Below are 15,499 nucleotides of genomic sequence, written 5' to 3'. Positions count from 1 at the left end.
AAACAATCTCAAAACTTTTGAGAAAAAAAGTAAAAATTTCGAGAAAAAAGTCAAAATTTTCAAGAAAAAAGTCAAAATTTTCGTCAAAGTTTTGAGAAAATTAACTCGAAATTTTCGAGAAAAAAGTCACAAATTTAGGCTACCAGGAAGTACCAGGTCATTCAGAGCTGACGGAGACTTAGTCTGCTACTACTGTGTTTAGTGCTGCTGAAATGGACGACTTAATCAAATGTTATTTCGGGATTGGGTTTAATAACAAAGAGATCCTTGCAGTCTTGGCACAGAATCACAATATTGTGATTTCTATCCGGACTTTGAAGAGGCGGTGTCGTGAACTTGATCTTTTCAGGAGGCAAAATCAGTAGTGGTTCTGTGTTAGTCTCTACCAAACAGAAAGCCACTGCCTAGAAGTATTTGAATCTACGGGAATCACATCACCAACCGACTTCCTGTACCCCGGTTGTCACAACTCTGAATTCCATGGCTCTGGTCTCAACCATTCATGTCTACCGGCCGCGAGTGAGTGTCACTTCCATATGGAAGCCCGCCTTCTACAGATTTCTGACTTTTTTTCTCGAAAATTTCGACTTTTTTTCTTGAAAATTTTGACTTTTTTCTCGAAAATTTTGACTTTTTTCTCGAAAATTCTGACTTTTTTTCTCGAAAATTTCAACTTTTTTCTCGAAACTTTTTACTTTTTTCCTCGAAAATTTTGACTTTAATCTCAAAAATTCTCAGTTTTTTCTCAGAAGTTTCCAAATAAAATATAAAACCCTGGCCCTATTGCTCTGCCGTAGAATACACTCAAAATGAATGTGGGAGGTTTTTTTTAATTAATACTATCACCAGGAAAAAAAAACACTAGAAAAAAAATAAAACCAGAGGTAGCAACACCAACACTGCCAACACTCTAGCTCTGTGTCATATGCACCTGTCAGAACTCAGAGTCCCAGAAGTCACAGCAGCCTTCAAATATGGCCGCCACAGACTACAACACCCATCCTATACTTCACCACTCACAGTCCCCCATTACTGACTGCACACACCTGGACTCAATCACCACAGCACACTATAATAGCACACTGGCAGAACAAACCCTGTGTCCAAAATCATTCATTACTCACAATATATAGGGGACTATATAGTGAGTTCACCATTTTGTAGTGCTGTCCAAATGTATAGTAAGAATTATTACACCCTATATAATGGACTCATAGTATCCCACAATGCATCATGAAAAGTAGTGTACAACTGATGGTCATTAACCAAGCAATACATACCATCATGCATTGCGGTCACACGGAAAAAAAAAAAGTGTGTTGGGGTGAATGGACGGAGGAAGAAACACGTTATAAACGGACGTTCAAGAAATAGTAAAAGAATAGAAAATAAGCTAAAATAGAATAAGACAGGGCGCCACGGTGGTGTAGTGGTTAGCACTGCCGCCTCACAGCAAGAAAGTCCTGGGTTCGAGTCCAGCGGCTGACGAGGGCCTTTCTGTGTGGAATTTGCATGCTCTCCCAGTGTCTGCATGGGTTTCCTCTGGGTGCTCTGGTTTCCCTTACAGTCCAAAGACATGCAGGTTAGGTTAATTGGTGACTCTAAATTGACCGTAGGTGTGAATGGTTGTCTGTGTCTATGTGTCAGCCCTGCGATGAACTGGCGACTTGTCCAGGGTGTACCCCGCCTCTCGCCCATAGTCAGCTGGGATAGGCTCCAGCTTGCCTGCGACCCTGTAGAACAGGATAAGTGGCTACAGATAATGGATGGATGGATGGAATAAGACAGATAAAATACAACAATAAAAGTTACAGTGCTGAGCGAGGAATTAATCAAAAGCCTCAAGTTTGATTTAATAAAAGGCAGCGGCGAAGAAGAAAGTATTCAGCCTTGATTTAAAAGAACTGAAAGATGCAGCAGACACAAAGTACTTTGTATTGATTAATGTGGGAAATACGCTCAGTATAATATGTATTTATCACAAAAATACATGCATGTTATTTATTATTTTGAAACCTCACCAGCCAATTTTAATTGTGCGACAGTAATGACGTAAATAACGGCGTGATGGAGTTGTGTCCGAAAGTGTTTTTTTTTTCATTTTAGTAATGAGCTCACTATATAGTCCTCTATATAGTAATTCCCTCTATCGTGAGTAGGGAGTAGTGAACGAGTGAGTGGTTTCAGACACAGGGAAAGGACTTTGTGAAGTAAATGCTTAGTTACTGTTGGTCTGACTTCCTGGTTTAGCAGTGGAGTTTTCTGATTTTGCCTACAGTTTTGGATTTGTTTGCCTGAATGAACTCTTTTTACTGCATCTACATCTGTCTTGTATGTAGCTGCTCTGATTTCACAGTGGCCTTCAGACGCGGCTGTTGCGGACTACAACGACCATCCTGCACCATACTGCTCTTGGTCTCCAGAATTCTAATCGTTCACACTTGTTCATGATCACAGCCTGGTTACCACTGTGTATTTTTAAGGACTCTCAGTTCTCTAAGACACTGTAAAGTGTTTCTGTGCCTGACTTACCAAGCCTTTATGGTTTGTGCTGGTTATTGACCCAGTTTATACTTTGATTGCTGCTTTTTGTCTTTGATATCCTATTTGTGTCTCGCCTGACCATTGCCTGTTTAACGACACTGCCTTGATTTACCGATTTGGATTTGTTGGCCAGCTTTACTGCAATACACTCTACTGCTCTTACAGCTGTCTGTCGCCTGCACTCCTGCCAGGCTGTCAGAGTTCCTCAAATTCAGCTAAATCACTCAAGTTCAAAATGTGGGGTGTTTTTTTTTTAAATCCTGTCATTTTTGTTTCATCCACCTGTAATATTTTTCTAGTGAATTTTAGTTGGTCCTTAAATAAACAATCTAGTGGCCTAGTTTAACCCTTTCACCACTCTATAACTTCATATACAGACTGCTATATAACTTTATATAAGAAACACTAAGTATCCATCCATCCATCCATAATGTTGATAAATTCAACCCAGTATACAACTAAAAATAATGTGTGCCATAGTGCCATATTTGGTACAGTTGGAAATTAGAGGAATTCTGCTTCAGGAATATATAACATTTATGACAATAAACTGAACACGAGTAAATTTGTGTTTTATCCATTCATATTTACTGAAAGAAAGATGTGTAATCCTATATAACATAAAACAACAATATAAATGTGCAATATAATGTGCAATACCTCTCCTGCTAGATTTTTTTTTGTATATGTTAATACTTAATTTATCTAGAAGTTTTCTCTATTTTCTATTCTCTGTTTATTCTGTAATGATGCTGCTGGAATTTTAATTTCCCTGAAGGAACCCTCCCAAAGGGATCGATAAAGTTTTATCTATCAATGTGCTTATCTAAATTACATTGTATAAAATCCCAGGGAATCTGACTTCACAACCAATCAGCATATACAATGCACTGGGGTTTCCCTACTACGCTGAGACCGGGATAGTGGTCTGCAGTGGTGAAAGGGTTAAACCACCTCATCCCTGAATAAAAATGAGTAAATGAATGTTACTGTAAATGCATTGATGATGTGGCTATGTGTACGTGCTTACATTTCTTTTTCTTGCTGCTGTCTCGAGCTTTGCTCCTGCAGTTTGGCCAGTTGCTCCTGAGCCAATGACAGTTCATGACAGGAGTGTTCCAGTTCACGTGAGAGCTCCTGATTGGTCATTTTCAGTTTTATGTTCTCCACCTGACTCTCCTGGTGTTCACTATGCAGTTCTTGACACTGTTGCTCCAACTGGAGGAAAACAAGAGATTATTTTCAAGTAATAACAATATCTCTCTTTAAAGGAATCATTTCTACTGTGTTTGTAACAGTATGAACAATTATCACAAAGAAAAAATTTGACACATTTCCCTGTACTGGTATAGTAACAATACAGCCTGTTTACTCATAATCACTTACAAATGAAGTTGTGGGACAGTCAGTGAGTCAGTGAGGGTCAATGCGTAACAAATTTAGTCAAAATAAAAACGGAAGGTTTTTGTCAGATTGCACAGCAATAACAACCTAAACGACTTTTTAATGTACTGCTCAAGTGTTCAAAAGTTGGATAAGACTACTTTATAACAGTTTTGCTAAAACTCTCTCATGTCTGGGTTGAAAAAAATATTATTCCTTTCAGATCATCAGTCTTCATTTTGGTGAAGAGGTGTAGCTTAGATCAGAGGTTCTCAAACTTTTCTGCTTTAAGCCCCACTAATTCATACTTGTAACGAGTCGGGGCCCATTAAAAAAGATCCCCAATTATTTTGCCTTGTCTATTCTATTAGAATCTAATAACCTATGGTAACATGTATTAATGGGATGCAACATCACTCCCTGTTACAGATGGGAGCCCAGGAATTAAATAAATGCTATAAAAACAAACTTTTAAATTATTTAAAACTGTATGGATGTGCCAGAAGCCAACATAAAACCATGCATGCAGGGCATCCTCAGTCAAAAGGGATTAATGATCCAAAAGTGGAGTCTGGTCCATTAACACAAGAACTTATTGCCATGTTTGTGGCCAGCAAACAAGCAAGTTATTAAAACCAAGAAGTCCACTTAAAAGAAGTGGCTATAGAAACCACTCATACCCCTTTTCCACCAAATCAGTTCCAGGGCTGGTTTGGGGCCAGTGCTGGTGCTGGTTCACAACTCGTTCAACTTGCGAACCAGCTGAGAACCAGTTTGCTTTTCTGTAGCTCGGGGTGCTAAGGGGAGCCACGTCATTACGTCACTGTATACATCAGTTATGTCGCTGCGTTTGCATAAACCTTGGCGCGAACATCGAAGCAACAATAACACGGAGAAGAAGAAGCAGCAACAACAACAATGGATGACTGCTGCTTTACTGCATCCATGATATCTCGTCGCTTATTTAAAAATGGCGCCCTCTCGCGGTCTTGCTATTGTCGTTGGTCTTAACAACTCCGCCCCCCCTGCTGACGTAAGCAGTTCTTTCCTCTAGCCCAGCAAAGAGCTGGTGCTACCCTGGAACCAGTTTTTCTGGCCCAGAGCCAGTTCTTTGTCAGTGGAAACAGAAAACCCGGTTCCAAACTAAGCACTGGCCCCGAACCAGCCCTGGAACTGATTTGGTGGAAAAGGGGTATCAATGGGATAGATCCTCATACGCTAACAAAGAAGGATTTTTCCTATGAAAGAAAAATTTACTAGCTAAATTTGACATTCGTAGAATAAATTTTGATCCTATTGTAGCCGGAACTAAATACAAAGACAATAGTTATGCATACTATTAATTAACTTAATGTGAAGATAATTAACAGATAATCAACAGATTTAAAGGTTTTTTTTAAGATTGCGTATATTTTTAGTCTTTTGTATTTGTAATTATTTGTATCTGTACAAGACCCCACCAGCTCTGCTGATCAACTTATTGTGTTTAAATAAAGTTATTCATTCATTCATTCATTCATTCATTATGAATTGGAAAATTATCCATCCGTTGAGTTCCCTGACATCTCAAACTACCTGGTGCTGCAGACATCGTTCTACATGGACAAACAGATGAAAACCTGGAAGAGCATGGAGGTATACAATTTTTTATATGTGGCTGGGTTAAAGATCTGTTGATTAGGACACTACAAGATAAATCCTGTATTGTTTTGCCAGGGTAAATAGGAGTTTCTGGGCTTTTTGTACGCGTCTTTGAGAAGGTTGCTAGAATGCTACAAGTTTTAGTATCGGGTGTAAACAAACCACAGCCGCTCGATTCTCAATCCTCCCTGCTTTTCTCTTACAGCAGGCATCACAGATCCATATAATTTACCCACAAATGCATTTATTTATTCAGCCAGCTGTGCTCTCTCTCTGTTTGCGCACGTGGGTCAAATGTGACAAAATAAAGGCTTGTTCTTCTTAATTTACTCACAAATGTATTTTTTCCACTTGAAAAGTGTACGGAAAACCAGCTACCAGATTTGGGGCCCTACAACATCCTGAACTATTTAGTATTTGGCTTCAAACTTGAAAAAATTTCACGGCCCACTAATAGGCCGTGGCCCAGTGGTTGAGAGACACTGGCTTGCATTATTAAGTGGAATTTTCTCACATTACAAAATACAAACTACAAAATCATGCTCCTGGCATTTCTAAATCTGCCCCAAGTGCACTCACCCTTTTCTGTTTGAGGAAAAGCTGCTCAAGTTCTTGCTCTTTGCTTCGCAACTGCTGTTGGAGATCCTGACTACTGAAGGTCTGCAGAGAGTTAGGGCCACTGGTTAAAACATTTTATGTAATGTCTTTCTACTTTAACACACATCCCCAAAGAAATATAACTGATCTAGCAAATATATAGTATACAATATATAACACATATAAAATGTACAAAGTTAGCGTTGCCTTTTAAAATGATGAAGTATAAATAAAGGGAAATTGTACAAGTATTTCACCTTGTGACTCAATCGATCTTTCTCGTTTTCTATCTGTTGCTCCATTTCCTCGTATAACTGCTGGATTTCACCGTTGTATGTTGCAGCTTTCCTGTTTAAAAGGAAACAAATACGTTTTCTCATCTGTATTCACCTCAAAAGTAAGTGAATTTCAGCATCACAGGCACAGAGAGTGAAAAAAGTACTTAATAAACAGCTACATATTTTATCTTTTTTTTAAACCATTCATTCTGTCCTTGAAACTTGTGGCTAAGTTGCTCACAGACTACTCGCAGAATCAACAAAATGATATCCCCTCATATTAGCATGTAAACAGGAGATCACTATCAGACCCAAATAAAGATGCCTGCGATTTTCACACTTCTGCATAAGCCAATATGATTGCAACACAAACTATCAGACTGCTTGCTTATACACCTTTATACTTTATAAATTACCGATTATTTATATAAAGGGTATAGTATTATAGAAAACCAGAAGAGCGAGTGATGCAGAACCCAGTAGGAAAAGCTATCTATTTACTGTTCTTTTACAAATCTGATGATTGAAGCAAATGCTCAGCACTAACTGGATATTTCAAGTCAGCTCAAAAACTCTAATTTCATTGTAATGTGCACCTCTTTCACTGAAAAAATGTGCATCAGTTCTCTAAAGCAGAGGTTCGCAAAACATTTTCAGTCTGAGGCCCCTTTCATGGATAGAAAGTGTTAGAGCAGCCCTCACACATACTGTAGAGATGTGGAGATGATCTGAAGGCTGTAAATTCTGACTGGTCTACTATCTTTTAATGAAGTACCACTTTTTGGAATGTTTTGCAGCCCCTAAGGCCAGAGGTGGACAGTAACGAAGTACACTTACTTGAGTACTGTACTTAAGTACACTTTTTGAGTATCTGTACTTTACTTAAGTATTTTTTTTTTTGGAAACTTATGATTTTAACTTGGGGCCCGGCCGGGCTCAGCCCGAAGAGGTGACGTGGGCCTGACCTCCTGTGGGTTCACCACCCACAGAGGTAGCCGTAGGGGGCTGGTGCAATGTGGATTAGGCGGCAGTCGAAGGCAGGGGCCTCGACGACCTGATCCCCGGACACAGCGGCTAGCTGTTGGGACATGGAATGTCACTTCGCTGGGGGGGAAAGAGCCTGAGCTTGTGCGGGAGGTTGAGAGGTACCGGCTAGAGATAGTCGGGCTCACCTCCACACACAGCTTGGGCTCTGGAACCCAGCTCCTCGAGAGGGGCTGGACTCTCCACTTCTCTGGAGTCGCCCATGGTGAACGGCGGCGGGCTGGTGTGGGCTTGCTTATAGCTCCCCAGCTCAGCCGCCATGTGTTGGAGTTTAGCCCAGTGAACGAGAGGGTCACCTCTCTGCGCCTTCGGATTGGGGAGAAGGCTCTTGCTGTTGTTTGTGCCTACGGGCCGAATAGCAGTATAGAGTATCCGGCCTTCTTGGAGTCCCTGGGAGAGGTACTGAGAGGTGCTCAGACTGGGGACTCCATTGTGCTACTGGGGGACTTCAATGCTCACGTGGGTGACGACAGTGACACCTGGAGGGGTGTGGTTGGGAGGAACGGCCTCCCCGATCTGAACCCGAGTGGTGTTTTGTTATTGGACTTCTGTGCTAGTCACGGTTTGTCCATAATGAACACCATGTTTGAGCATAGGGGTGTCCATAAGTGCACGTGGCACCAGGACACCTTAGGTTGGAGGTCGATGATAGACTTTGTTGTCATTTCATCTGATCTCCGGCCCTATGTCTTGGACACTCGGGTGAAGAGAGGGGCTGAGCAGTCAACTGATCACCACCTGGTGGTGAGTTGGATCCGCTAGCAGAGGAGGAAGCTGGACAGACCTGGCAGGCCCAAACGTATGGTGAGGGTCTGCTGGGAACGTCTGGCCGAGCACTCTGTCTGGGGAGTCTTTAACTCCCACCTCCAGGAGAGCTTTTCCCAGCTTCCGAGGGAGGCGGGGGACATTGAGTCTGAGTGGACCATGTTCTCTACCTCCATTGTGGACGCAGCTGTTCGGAGCTGTGGCCACAAGGTCTCCGGTGCCTGTCGTGGCGGCAATCCCCGAACCCGGTGGTGGACACCAAAAGTAAGGGATGCTGTCAAGCTGAAGAAGGAGTCCTATCGGGCCATGTTGACCTCCGGGACTCCTGAGGCAGCTGACGGGTATCGGCAGGCCAGGCGTGCCGCAGCTCGGGCAGTTGCGGAGGCAAAAACTCGGAACTGGGAGGAGTTCGGGGAGGCCATGGAGAAGGACTATTGGTCAGCCTCGAAGAAATTCTGGCAAACCGTCCGGCACCTCAGGAGGGAGAAGCAGTACTCTGCCAACACTGTTTACAGTGCGGGTGGGGAGCTGTTGACCTCGACTGGGGACATTGTCGGGCGGTGGAAGGAATACTTTGAGGATCTCCTCAATCCCACCATCATGTCTTCCATTGAGGAGACTGAGGCTGATGACTCAGAGGTGGACTCGTCCATTACCCAAGCCGAAGTCACTGAAGTGGTTTGCAAGCTCCTCGGTGGCAAGGCACCGGGGGTGGATGAGATCCGCCCTGAGTATTTCAAGTCTCTGGATGTTGTGGGGCTGTCTTGGTTGACATGCCTCTGCAACATCGCGTGGCAGTCGGGGACAGTGTATCTGGAGCGGCAGACTGCAGTGGTGGTCCCTCTTTTTAAGAAAGGGGACCGGAGAGTGTGCTCCAATTATAGGGGAATCACACTTCTCAGCCTCCCAGGGAAGGTTTACTCCAGGGTACTGGAGAGGAGCATTCGACCAATAGTTGAACCTCGGATCCAGGAGGAACAATGCGGTTTTCGTCCTGGTCGCGGAACACTGGACCAGCTCTATACCCTTCATAGGGTGCTCGAGGGTTCATGGGAGTTTGCCCAACCAGTCCACATGTGCTTTGTGGATCTGGAGAAGGCATTCGACCGTGTCCCTCATGGTATTCTGTGGGGGGTGCTTCGGGAGTATGGGGTTCGGGGCTCTTTGCTAAGGGCTGTCCGGTCCCTGTACGAACGGAGCAGGAGTCTGGTTCACATTGCCGGCAGTAAGTCAGACCTGTTCCCAGTGCATGTTGGACTCCGGCAGGGCTGCCCTTTGTCACCGGTTCTGTTCATGATTTTTATGGACAGAATTTCTAGGCGCAGCCAGGGGCCGGAAGGAATCCTGTTTGGGAACCACAGGATTTCATCTCTGCTTTTTGCGGATGATGTTGTCCTGTTGGCTTCTTCAAACCAGGACCTTCAGCATGCACTGGGGTGGTTTGCAGTCGAGTGTGAAGTGGCTGGGATGAGAATCAGCACCTCCAAGTCCAAGGCCATGGTTCTCAACTGGAAAAGGGTGGCTTGCCCTCTCCAGGTTGGTGGAGAAGTCCTGCCTCAAGTAGAGGAGTTTAAGTATCTTGGGATCTTGTTCACAAGTGAGGGAAGGATGGAGCATGAGATCGACAGGCGGATCGGTGCAGCCTCTGCAGTGATGCGGTTGCTTTACCGGTCCGTCGTGGTGAAGAAGGAGCTGAGCCAAAAGGCGAAGCTCTCAATTTACTGGTCAATCTACGTTCCGACTCTCACCTATGGTCATGAGCTTTGGGTAATGACCAAAAGAACAAGATCATGGATACAAGCGGCCGAAATGAGTTTCCTTCGCAGGGTGGCTGGGCGCTCCCTTAGAGATAGGGTGAGAAGCACAGTCACTCGGGAGGAGCTCGGAGTAGAGCCGCTGCTCCTCCACATCGAGAGGAATCAGCTGAGGTGGCTCGGGCATCTTTTTCGGATGCCTCCTGGATGCCTCCCTGGGGAGGTGTTCCAGGCATGTCCCCCCAGGAGGAGGCCCCAGGGAAGACCCAGGACACGCTAGAGGGACTATGTCTCTTGGCTGGCCTGGGAACGCCTCGGTGTTCTTCCCGAGGAGCTGGCCGAGGTGTCTGGGGAAAGGGAAGTTTGGGCTTCCATGCTCAGACTGCTGTCTCCGTGACCCGGCCCCGGATAAAGCGGAAGAAGACGAGACGAGATGACTTTAACTTCACTACATTTGAAAGACAAATATCGTACTTTTTACTCCACTACATTTCTATCAAGGTCCTCGTTACTCATTACTATAAAGCTGTTTTGAAACTGGATGTTTTTTGTTTTCTTTTATAAAACATGATTGTTTTTTTTTCACAGGTGACACTGAGACAGCCTGTCAATAATCACTCAGGTCGTCCATAGACTGGATAAAATCAGGTTCAATTTCTCAGCAATACTATTTGAGCACGATCAGTTGATGCCAGAATGGAAGGAGGCAGTTCTTCTGGGGAATGCATGCACTCATGGCCATACCTAGAATCCATGTTTCAGTTTTCAGAAAGGATTAAAAATTTGTTTCATTTTAAATGTTTGCTTTGTTTGCTTAAAACAAACCATATTACAGCCTACAAAAACTCGCCATCCAACCTGCGGAAACATATTGAAGTATATAAACATTTTATTCCAAGAGAAAGCTTGCAATGAAGTTGTCTGTGCTTTTAGAGCTAGCGATAACATTGCAATAACTATGCAGTCTGGTTAGTCAAATGACTTTCTATGGATTTGCCCACCAAGTTGCTACAGCCTTGTCCATGTCTAAGGTTTACACATAGCTAGTTAACTTGAACACTGTTAGCATGTAAAAACAGAGTTACGCTGACATGAATAACGTTAACTTTAGCCTAATCTTGCCAAATAAACAGAATGCAGAAATCTTTCTTTTCTAGTAGCTACCCAATATGATTTTGAGTTTGAAAAGAGTTTGCTAGCATGTCAGGTGGAGTTTCACTGACTAGTTAGCTTAACGTTAAACTACCATGATGGCACAGCATGCGTTCATTTTGTGAATTCACATTTCTGTCTTTGGTAACAGCATTAGGTTTTGTAAGCATTGTGGCAATAAACAACAATGCGTTGACAGAAAATGTACTTTTAATACTTAAGTATTTTTAAAAGCAAATACTTCAGGACTTTAACTTAAGTAAAAAATTTGACTGGACAACTTTCACTTGTATCAGAGTAATATTTAACCAGTGGGATCTGTACTTTGACTTAAGTAATAAACTTAGGTACGTTGTCCACCTCTGCCTGAGGCAGAGAACTGCTGCTCTGAAGACAATGTGGGACATTATGGCCTAATGGTTAGAGAAGCAGCTTTGGGACTCTATGTTTACATTAGACCGTATCTGTCTTGTTTTCTTCGCGGATGCACTGTCCGTTTACATTAAACCGCCTGGAAACGCCGGGAAACGGGAATCCGCCAGCGTCCACGTATTCAATCCAGATCGTGTCAGCTCCGGTGCTGTGTAAACATTCAGAATACACGGATACGCTGTGCTGAGCTCTAGCTGGCGTCTCATTGGACAACGTCACTGTGACATCCACCTTCCTGATTCGCTGGCGTTGGTCATGTGACGCGACTGCTGAAAAACGGCGCGGACTTCCGCCTTGTATCACCTTCCAATAAAGAGTATAAAAGTATGAAAATACTGCAAATACTGATGCAAATACTGCCCATTGTGTAGTTATGATTGTCTTTAGGCTTGCCATCCTTCCACTTGCAAGTGGTAAGTGATGTGCGCTGGGATCACACACACAGCGGCTCAGTTCCGAATCACAGCTTGTTCACTTCACTCGCGTGCTCTGTGAGCTGCGCAAGGCCGGAGTGCACACCCTCCAGAGGGCACTCGCTGTTCAGGGCGGAGTGATTTGGAGCGCAGGATGCCTGCGGAGCTGAGCGTATCCGTGTATTGGTATTGCTGTGTGCACGCAAATCGTGTATTGGTGTTGCTGTGTGCACACTAATCGTTTTAAAAACGTTAATCTGATGATCCGCTGATACGGTCTAATGTAAACATGGGCTAAAAGGGCACTGGTTTGATTCCCTGGATCAGCAGGAATGCCTGAAGTGTCCTTGAGCAAAGCATTTAACCCCTAACTGCTCCCCAGGCTGCACTGGGTATGTTGTATGTTGCTCTGGATAAGATTATCTGCTAAATGCCAGTAATGTAATGTAATGTGGATTTAATCCCACTTGTTGGACAGCCAGTTCAATGGGGTTAGTGTATTCCTACAATGTAAGTGGTTTGAAGAGGCATTAATACTTTTCTCAAGTATCCTACTTTTTCAAGGCACTTTCCATCTCACTCTTCTCTTGTTGGGCCACTCTGATCTGGGATATGACTCGAGTCAGGAAATCTTCAAAGTTGTACAGGAGATGAGGCTCATCTTTTTTTAGTTGAGTCCACAGAGTGCGCACTTCACCAGGACTAGATAGATAGATAGAAAGAGAGAGAGAGAGGTATACTGCCTGGTCATATTCTCATTCTTGTAAAAAAAACCACTATATTAATATTGTCAAATACAACTAAAGACACTGACTCTTCAAAGATATTGCTAGCGCCTAGGCTTTCCATCAGTGTGCCGAAGTGTCTTTCTTCCTCATAAACCTGTGGTTCATTCTGGTATAGAGTTTCCGGAGAGTCTTGTGAGAGACCCATGAGCTGTTCCTCTGCCTGACTCATTCTACGTCTTTGCAGAAATTTACCTTGGATATAAAGAGAACACAAGATAGGCTTGCATTGGGTTTTCCCAAAATTCTGAATTCAGACCCAAAATCAAGACTTACTAGATCCACTGAAAGCATTTTAGAGAATAAAACCAGACATTATTGGGTGCTGTTTGTATCAGTAGTCTTACTACAATGTAACATGATTTGAGTATCTTCCATACTGTAGAATTTGTAAACTCACTGAATCCAGTGGAGAACTCTTCTAGAGTAAGGTACCCATTTTTGTCCAAGTCTAATGAGTCAAAGACTTTCTCCAGTTCTTCTGCAGAGAGTGGTATTTCTTTGTTCAACCTCTGAATGAAAGGATATTTGGGGGGGGGAATCACATATGGTACGTCACAAATATTCACAGTAAACATGTGTATAAATAGGCGCTAGTAATGTCCCATGTGACATCAGAGTGGCATAGAACTGCTAACTTCACATTAAAATTATTTAATGTGTTTCAGGGCAGAAGCTTCCTTTAAGAGTATATAATTATCTCATCTCATTATCTCTAGCCGCTTTATCCTTCCACAGGGTCACAGGCAAGCTGGAGCCTATCCCAGCTGACTACGGGCGAAAGGCGGGGTACACCCTGGACAAGTCGCCAGGTCATCACAGGGCTGACACATAGACACAGACAACCATTCACACTCACATTCACACCTACGGCCAATTTAGAGTCACCAGTTAACCTAACCTGCATGTCTTTGGACTGTGGGGGAAACCGGAGCACCCGGAGGAAACCCACGCGGACACGGGGAGAACATGCAAACTCCACACAGAAAGGCCCTCGCCGGCCCCGGGGCTCGAACCCAGGACCTTCTTGCTGTGAGGCGACAGCGCTAACCACTACACCACCATACCGCCCGTATATAATTATACACATATATAAATATAACAAAACTTGTAGTTGTGCATATTTCTATCTTAAACAGAAAGTAAATAAGCAACATGGAAAAATCAAGTACGGGAAGTCATTCATATTTTCCCAAACAAAAATCACAAAAAGTTTCCTGTTCTTTACCCTCATATCACTGGGTGTAATGTAACCCTTGTCCTCACTGTCACAGATGTGGAAGAATTCATTGATCTTCTCCATCTGTGAAGCAGGTACCAGGACTGATCCCCTTTTCTCCAGACTCTTCATCATGTCAGGCGCTATCTGTCTGTCTTCATTTTCTGAACTTTTGGAGACGACTTTCATGGCCTGCTGATTCAGGAATTCAGACATATTTCTCGCTCTTTAATCTCCTTAATCCACGCCTCTTAATGTGAGATGTCATCGAAGAAAGCTGATATCATCCACAGCAAAGGACGTTGGTTTACAGAATCTGATTTCTCATTGTTCTCCATTTCTCTTTCGAGCTGTAGAGAACAATGAAACAAGCGTTACTTTCAGTCCTTTAGATATTACCTCATCATGTGATCATGTTGTGAAATGGGTGGGCGTGTGTGTGTGTTTAAAAAACGTTGTTATGGTTCCCCTTGACCAGTTTCATAGTAACATCAAGCAGCACTACTAATTCTGCAGAGCTGTAATGGACATTTCCCACTAGTACGACCATGCAAATGTGATGCATTAGTAAATATTTAATGCAGTTATGTCTTCTTGATAGTATTTTAGTACATTTATGAAATGTCACAGGAAAAAAGACAGAATATGATGTCCTCATATTTACTTCCCTTCTCTAAAGGGAAGCAAAGGCTTCTCTAAACACACCAGGTGAGTTGAGATGAAAATTTAGACAGTCACAGAACAAATTCAACATGTTGTTGACCTGTATTGAGAAACGGAAATCTATCTTTTTGTGAAAGTCCTACCTCATTGTAGAAGGGGGCAACAGGAAGAGGCTTGTGTGGTCTGAAGCTGCTAAAGTTCCTGTAATATGTAACGAAGTCTGAAACAATATGAATGACAAAACACATCATGGTGGGTGGACTCGCTGAAAGGAAAGGCTGATGTTAGTTTTCATTCTTTCAGATGATGTTCTCAACAGCTGAAGGAGTTAACAGTTGATTTAGCTCAAAGTTTCTTGAATGGCTCATTTAAAAAAATAAACATCTCACTAAAAGGCAGGTGTAGTTTGTCTTGAAAATTCAGTGAAATCTAACATTTTGTAGTTGTTTTTTTTACACAACTGAAATTTTGCATCACAGAAACTAGGAAATGTACCTCAGTAGTCTACAGTTCTGTCACCTCACCTCACAGTACTCAACTAAGATTTACTTTTCAGCTGCTTTAACACAAGAGAAAACTTGCTTTACAATTTAAAGTGAAGATTAAAAAATAATACTAGCATACATTACAAAAAAAAAACCTCAGAAAAGCAACATATATCTGAAACAAACTAAGTATCCCATGACATTTTTTTTTCTAGTTTTAATACTTAGCCGTTAGTTTTCAATTTACTGAAACTGAGTGCGTGCACACAACAGTTGCACTCGTGGTCGGTGCATCGTGGTTTCCATAGTGACGGAAACCCACTACCTCAGTTTTTTTTCCTCTT

General features: G+C 42.9%; 1 protein-coding gene across 2 annotated transcripts in view; it reads right to left on the bottom strand.

The window, feature by feature from the left end:
- The window catches only part of cracr2ab (calcium release activated channel regulator 2Ab), a 34,163-nt gene extending 19,320 nt beyond the window's left edge, over window positions 1-14,843 (bottom strand). Inside the window, exons 1-8 of one of the 2 annotated variants that reach the window (XM_060903316.1) lie at window positions 14,814-14,843; window positions 14,017-14,357; window positions 13,189-13,300; window positions 12,818-12,983; window positions 12,559-12,705; window positions 6,423-6,513; window positions 6,148-6,228; window positions 3,575-3,762 (exon numbers count right to left, since the gene is read on the bottom strand). In XM_060903316.1, the coding sequence (XP_060759299.1) occupies window positions 3,575-3,762; window positions 6,148-6,228; window positions 6,423-6,513; window positions 12,559-12,705; window positions 12,818-12,983; window positions 13,189-13,300; window positions 14,017-14,223 (992 nt within the window). In that variant the 5' untranslated portion in view covers window positions 14,224-14,357; window positions 14,814-14,843. Of the gene's footprint in view, window positions 1-3,574; window positions 3,763-6,147; window positions 6,229-6,422; window positions 6,514-12,558; window positions 12,706-12,817; window positions 12,984-13,188; window positions 13,301-14,016; window positions 14,358-14,813 lie in introns of those variants that run through there. The other variant, XM_060903317.1, reaches the window with a different exon arrangement.
- Between the last annotated feature and the right edge of the window lie 656 nt (window positions 14,844-15,499).

This window comes from Neoarius graeffei, chromosome 21 (assembly GCF_027579695.1).
Source record: "Neoarius graeffei isolate fNeoGra1 chromosome 21, fNeoGra1.pri, whole genome shotgun sequence".
NCBI lineage: Eukaryota > Metazoa > Chordata > Actinopteri > Siluriformes > Ariidae > Neoarius > Neoarius graeffei.
The sequence above is the reverse complement of the archived record's forward strand: the minus strand, read 5'-3'. Positions and strand labels throughout refer to the sequence as shown.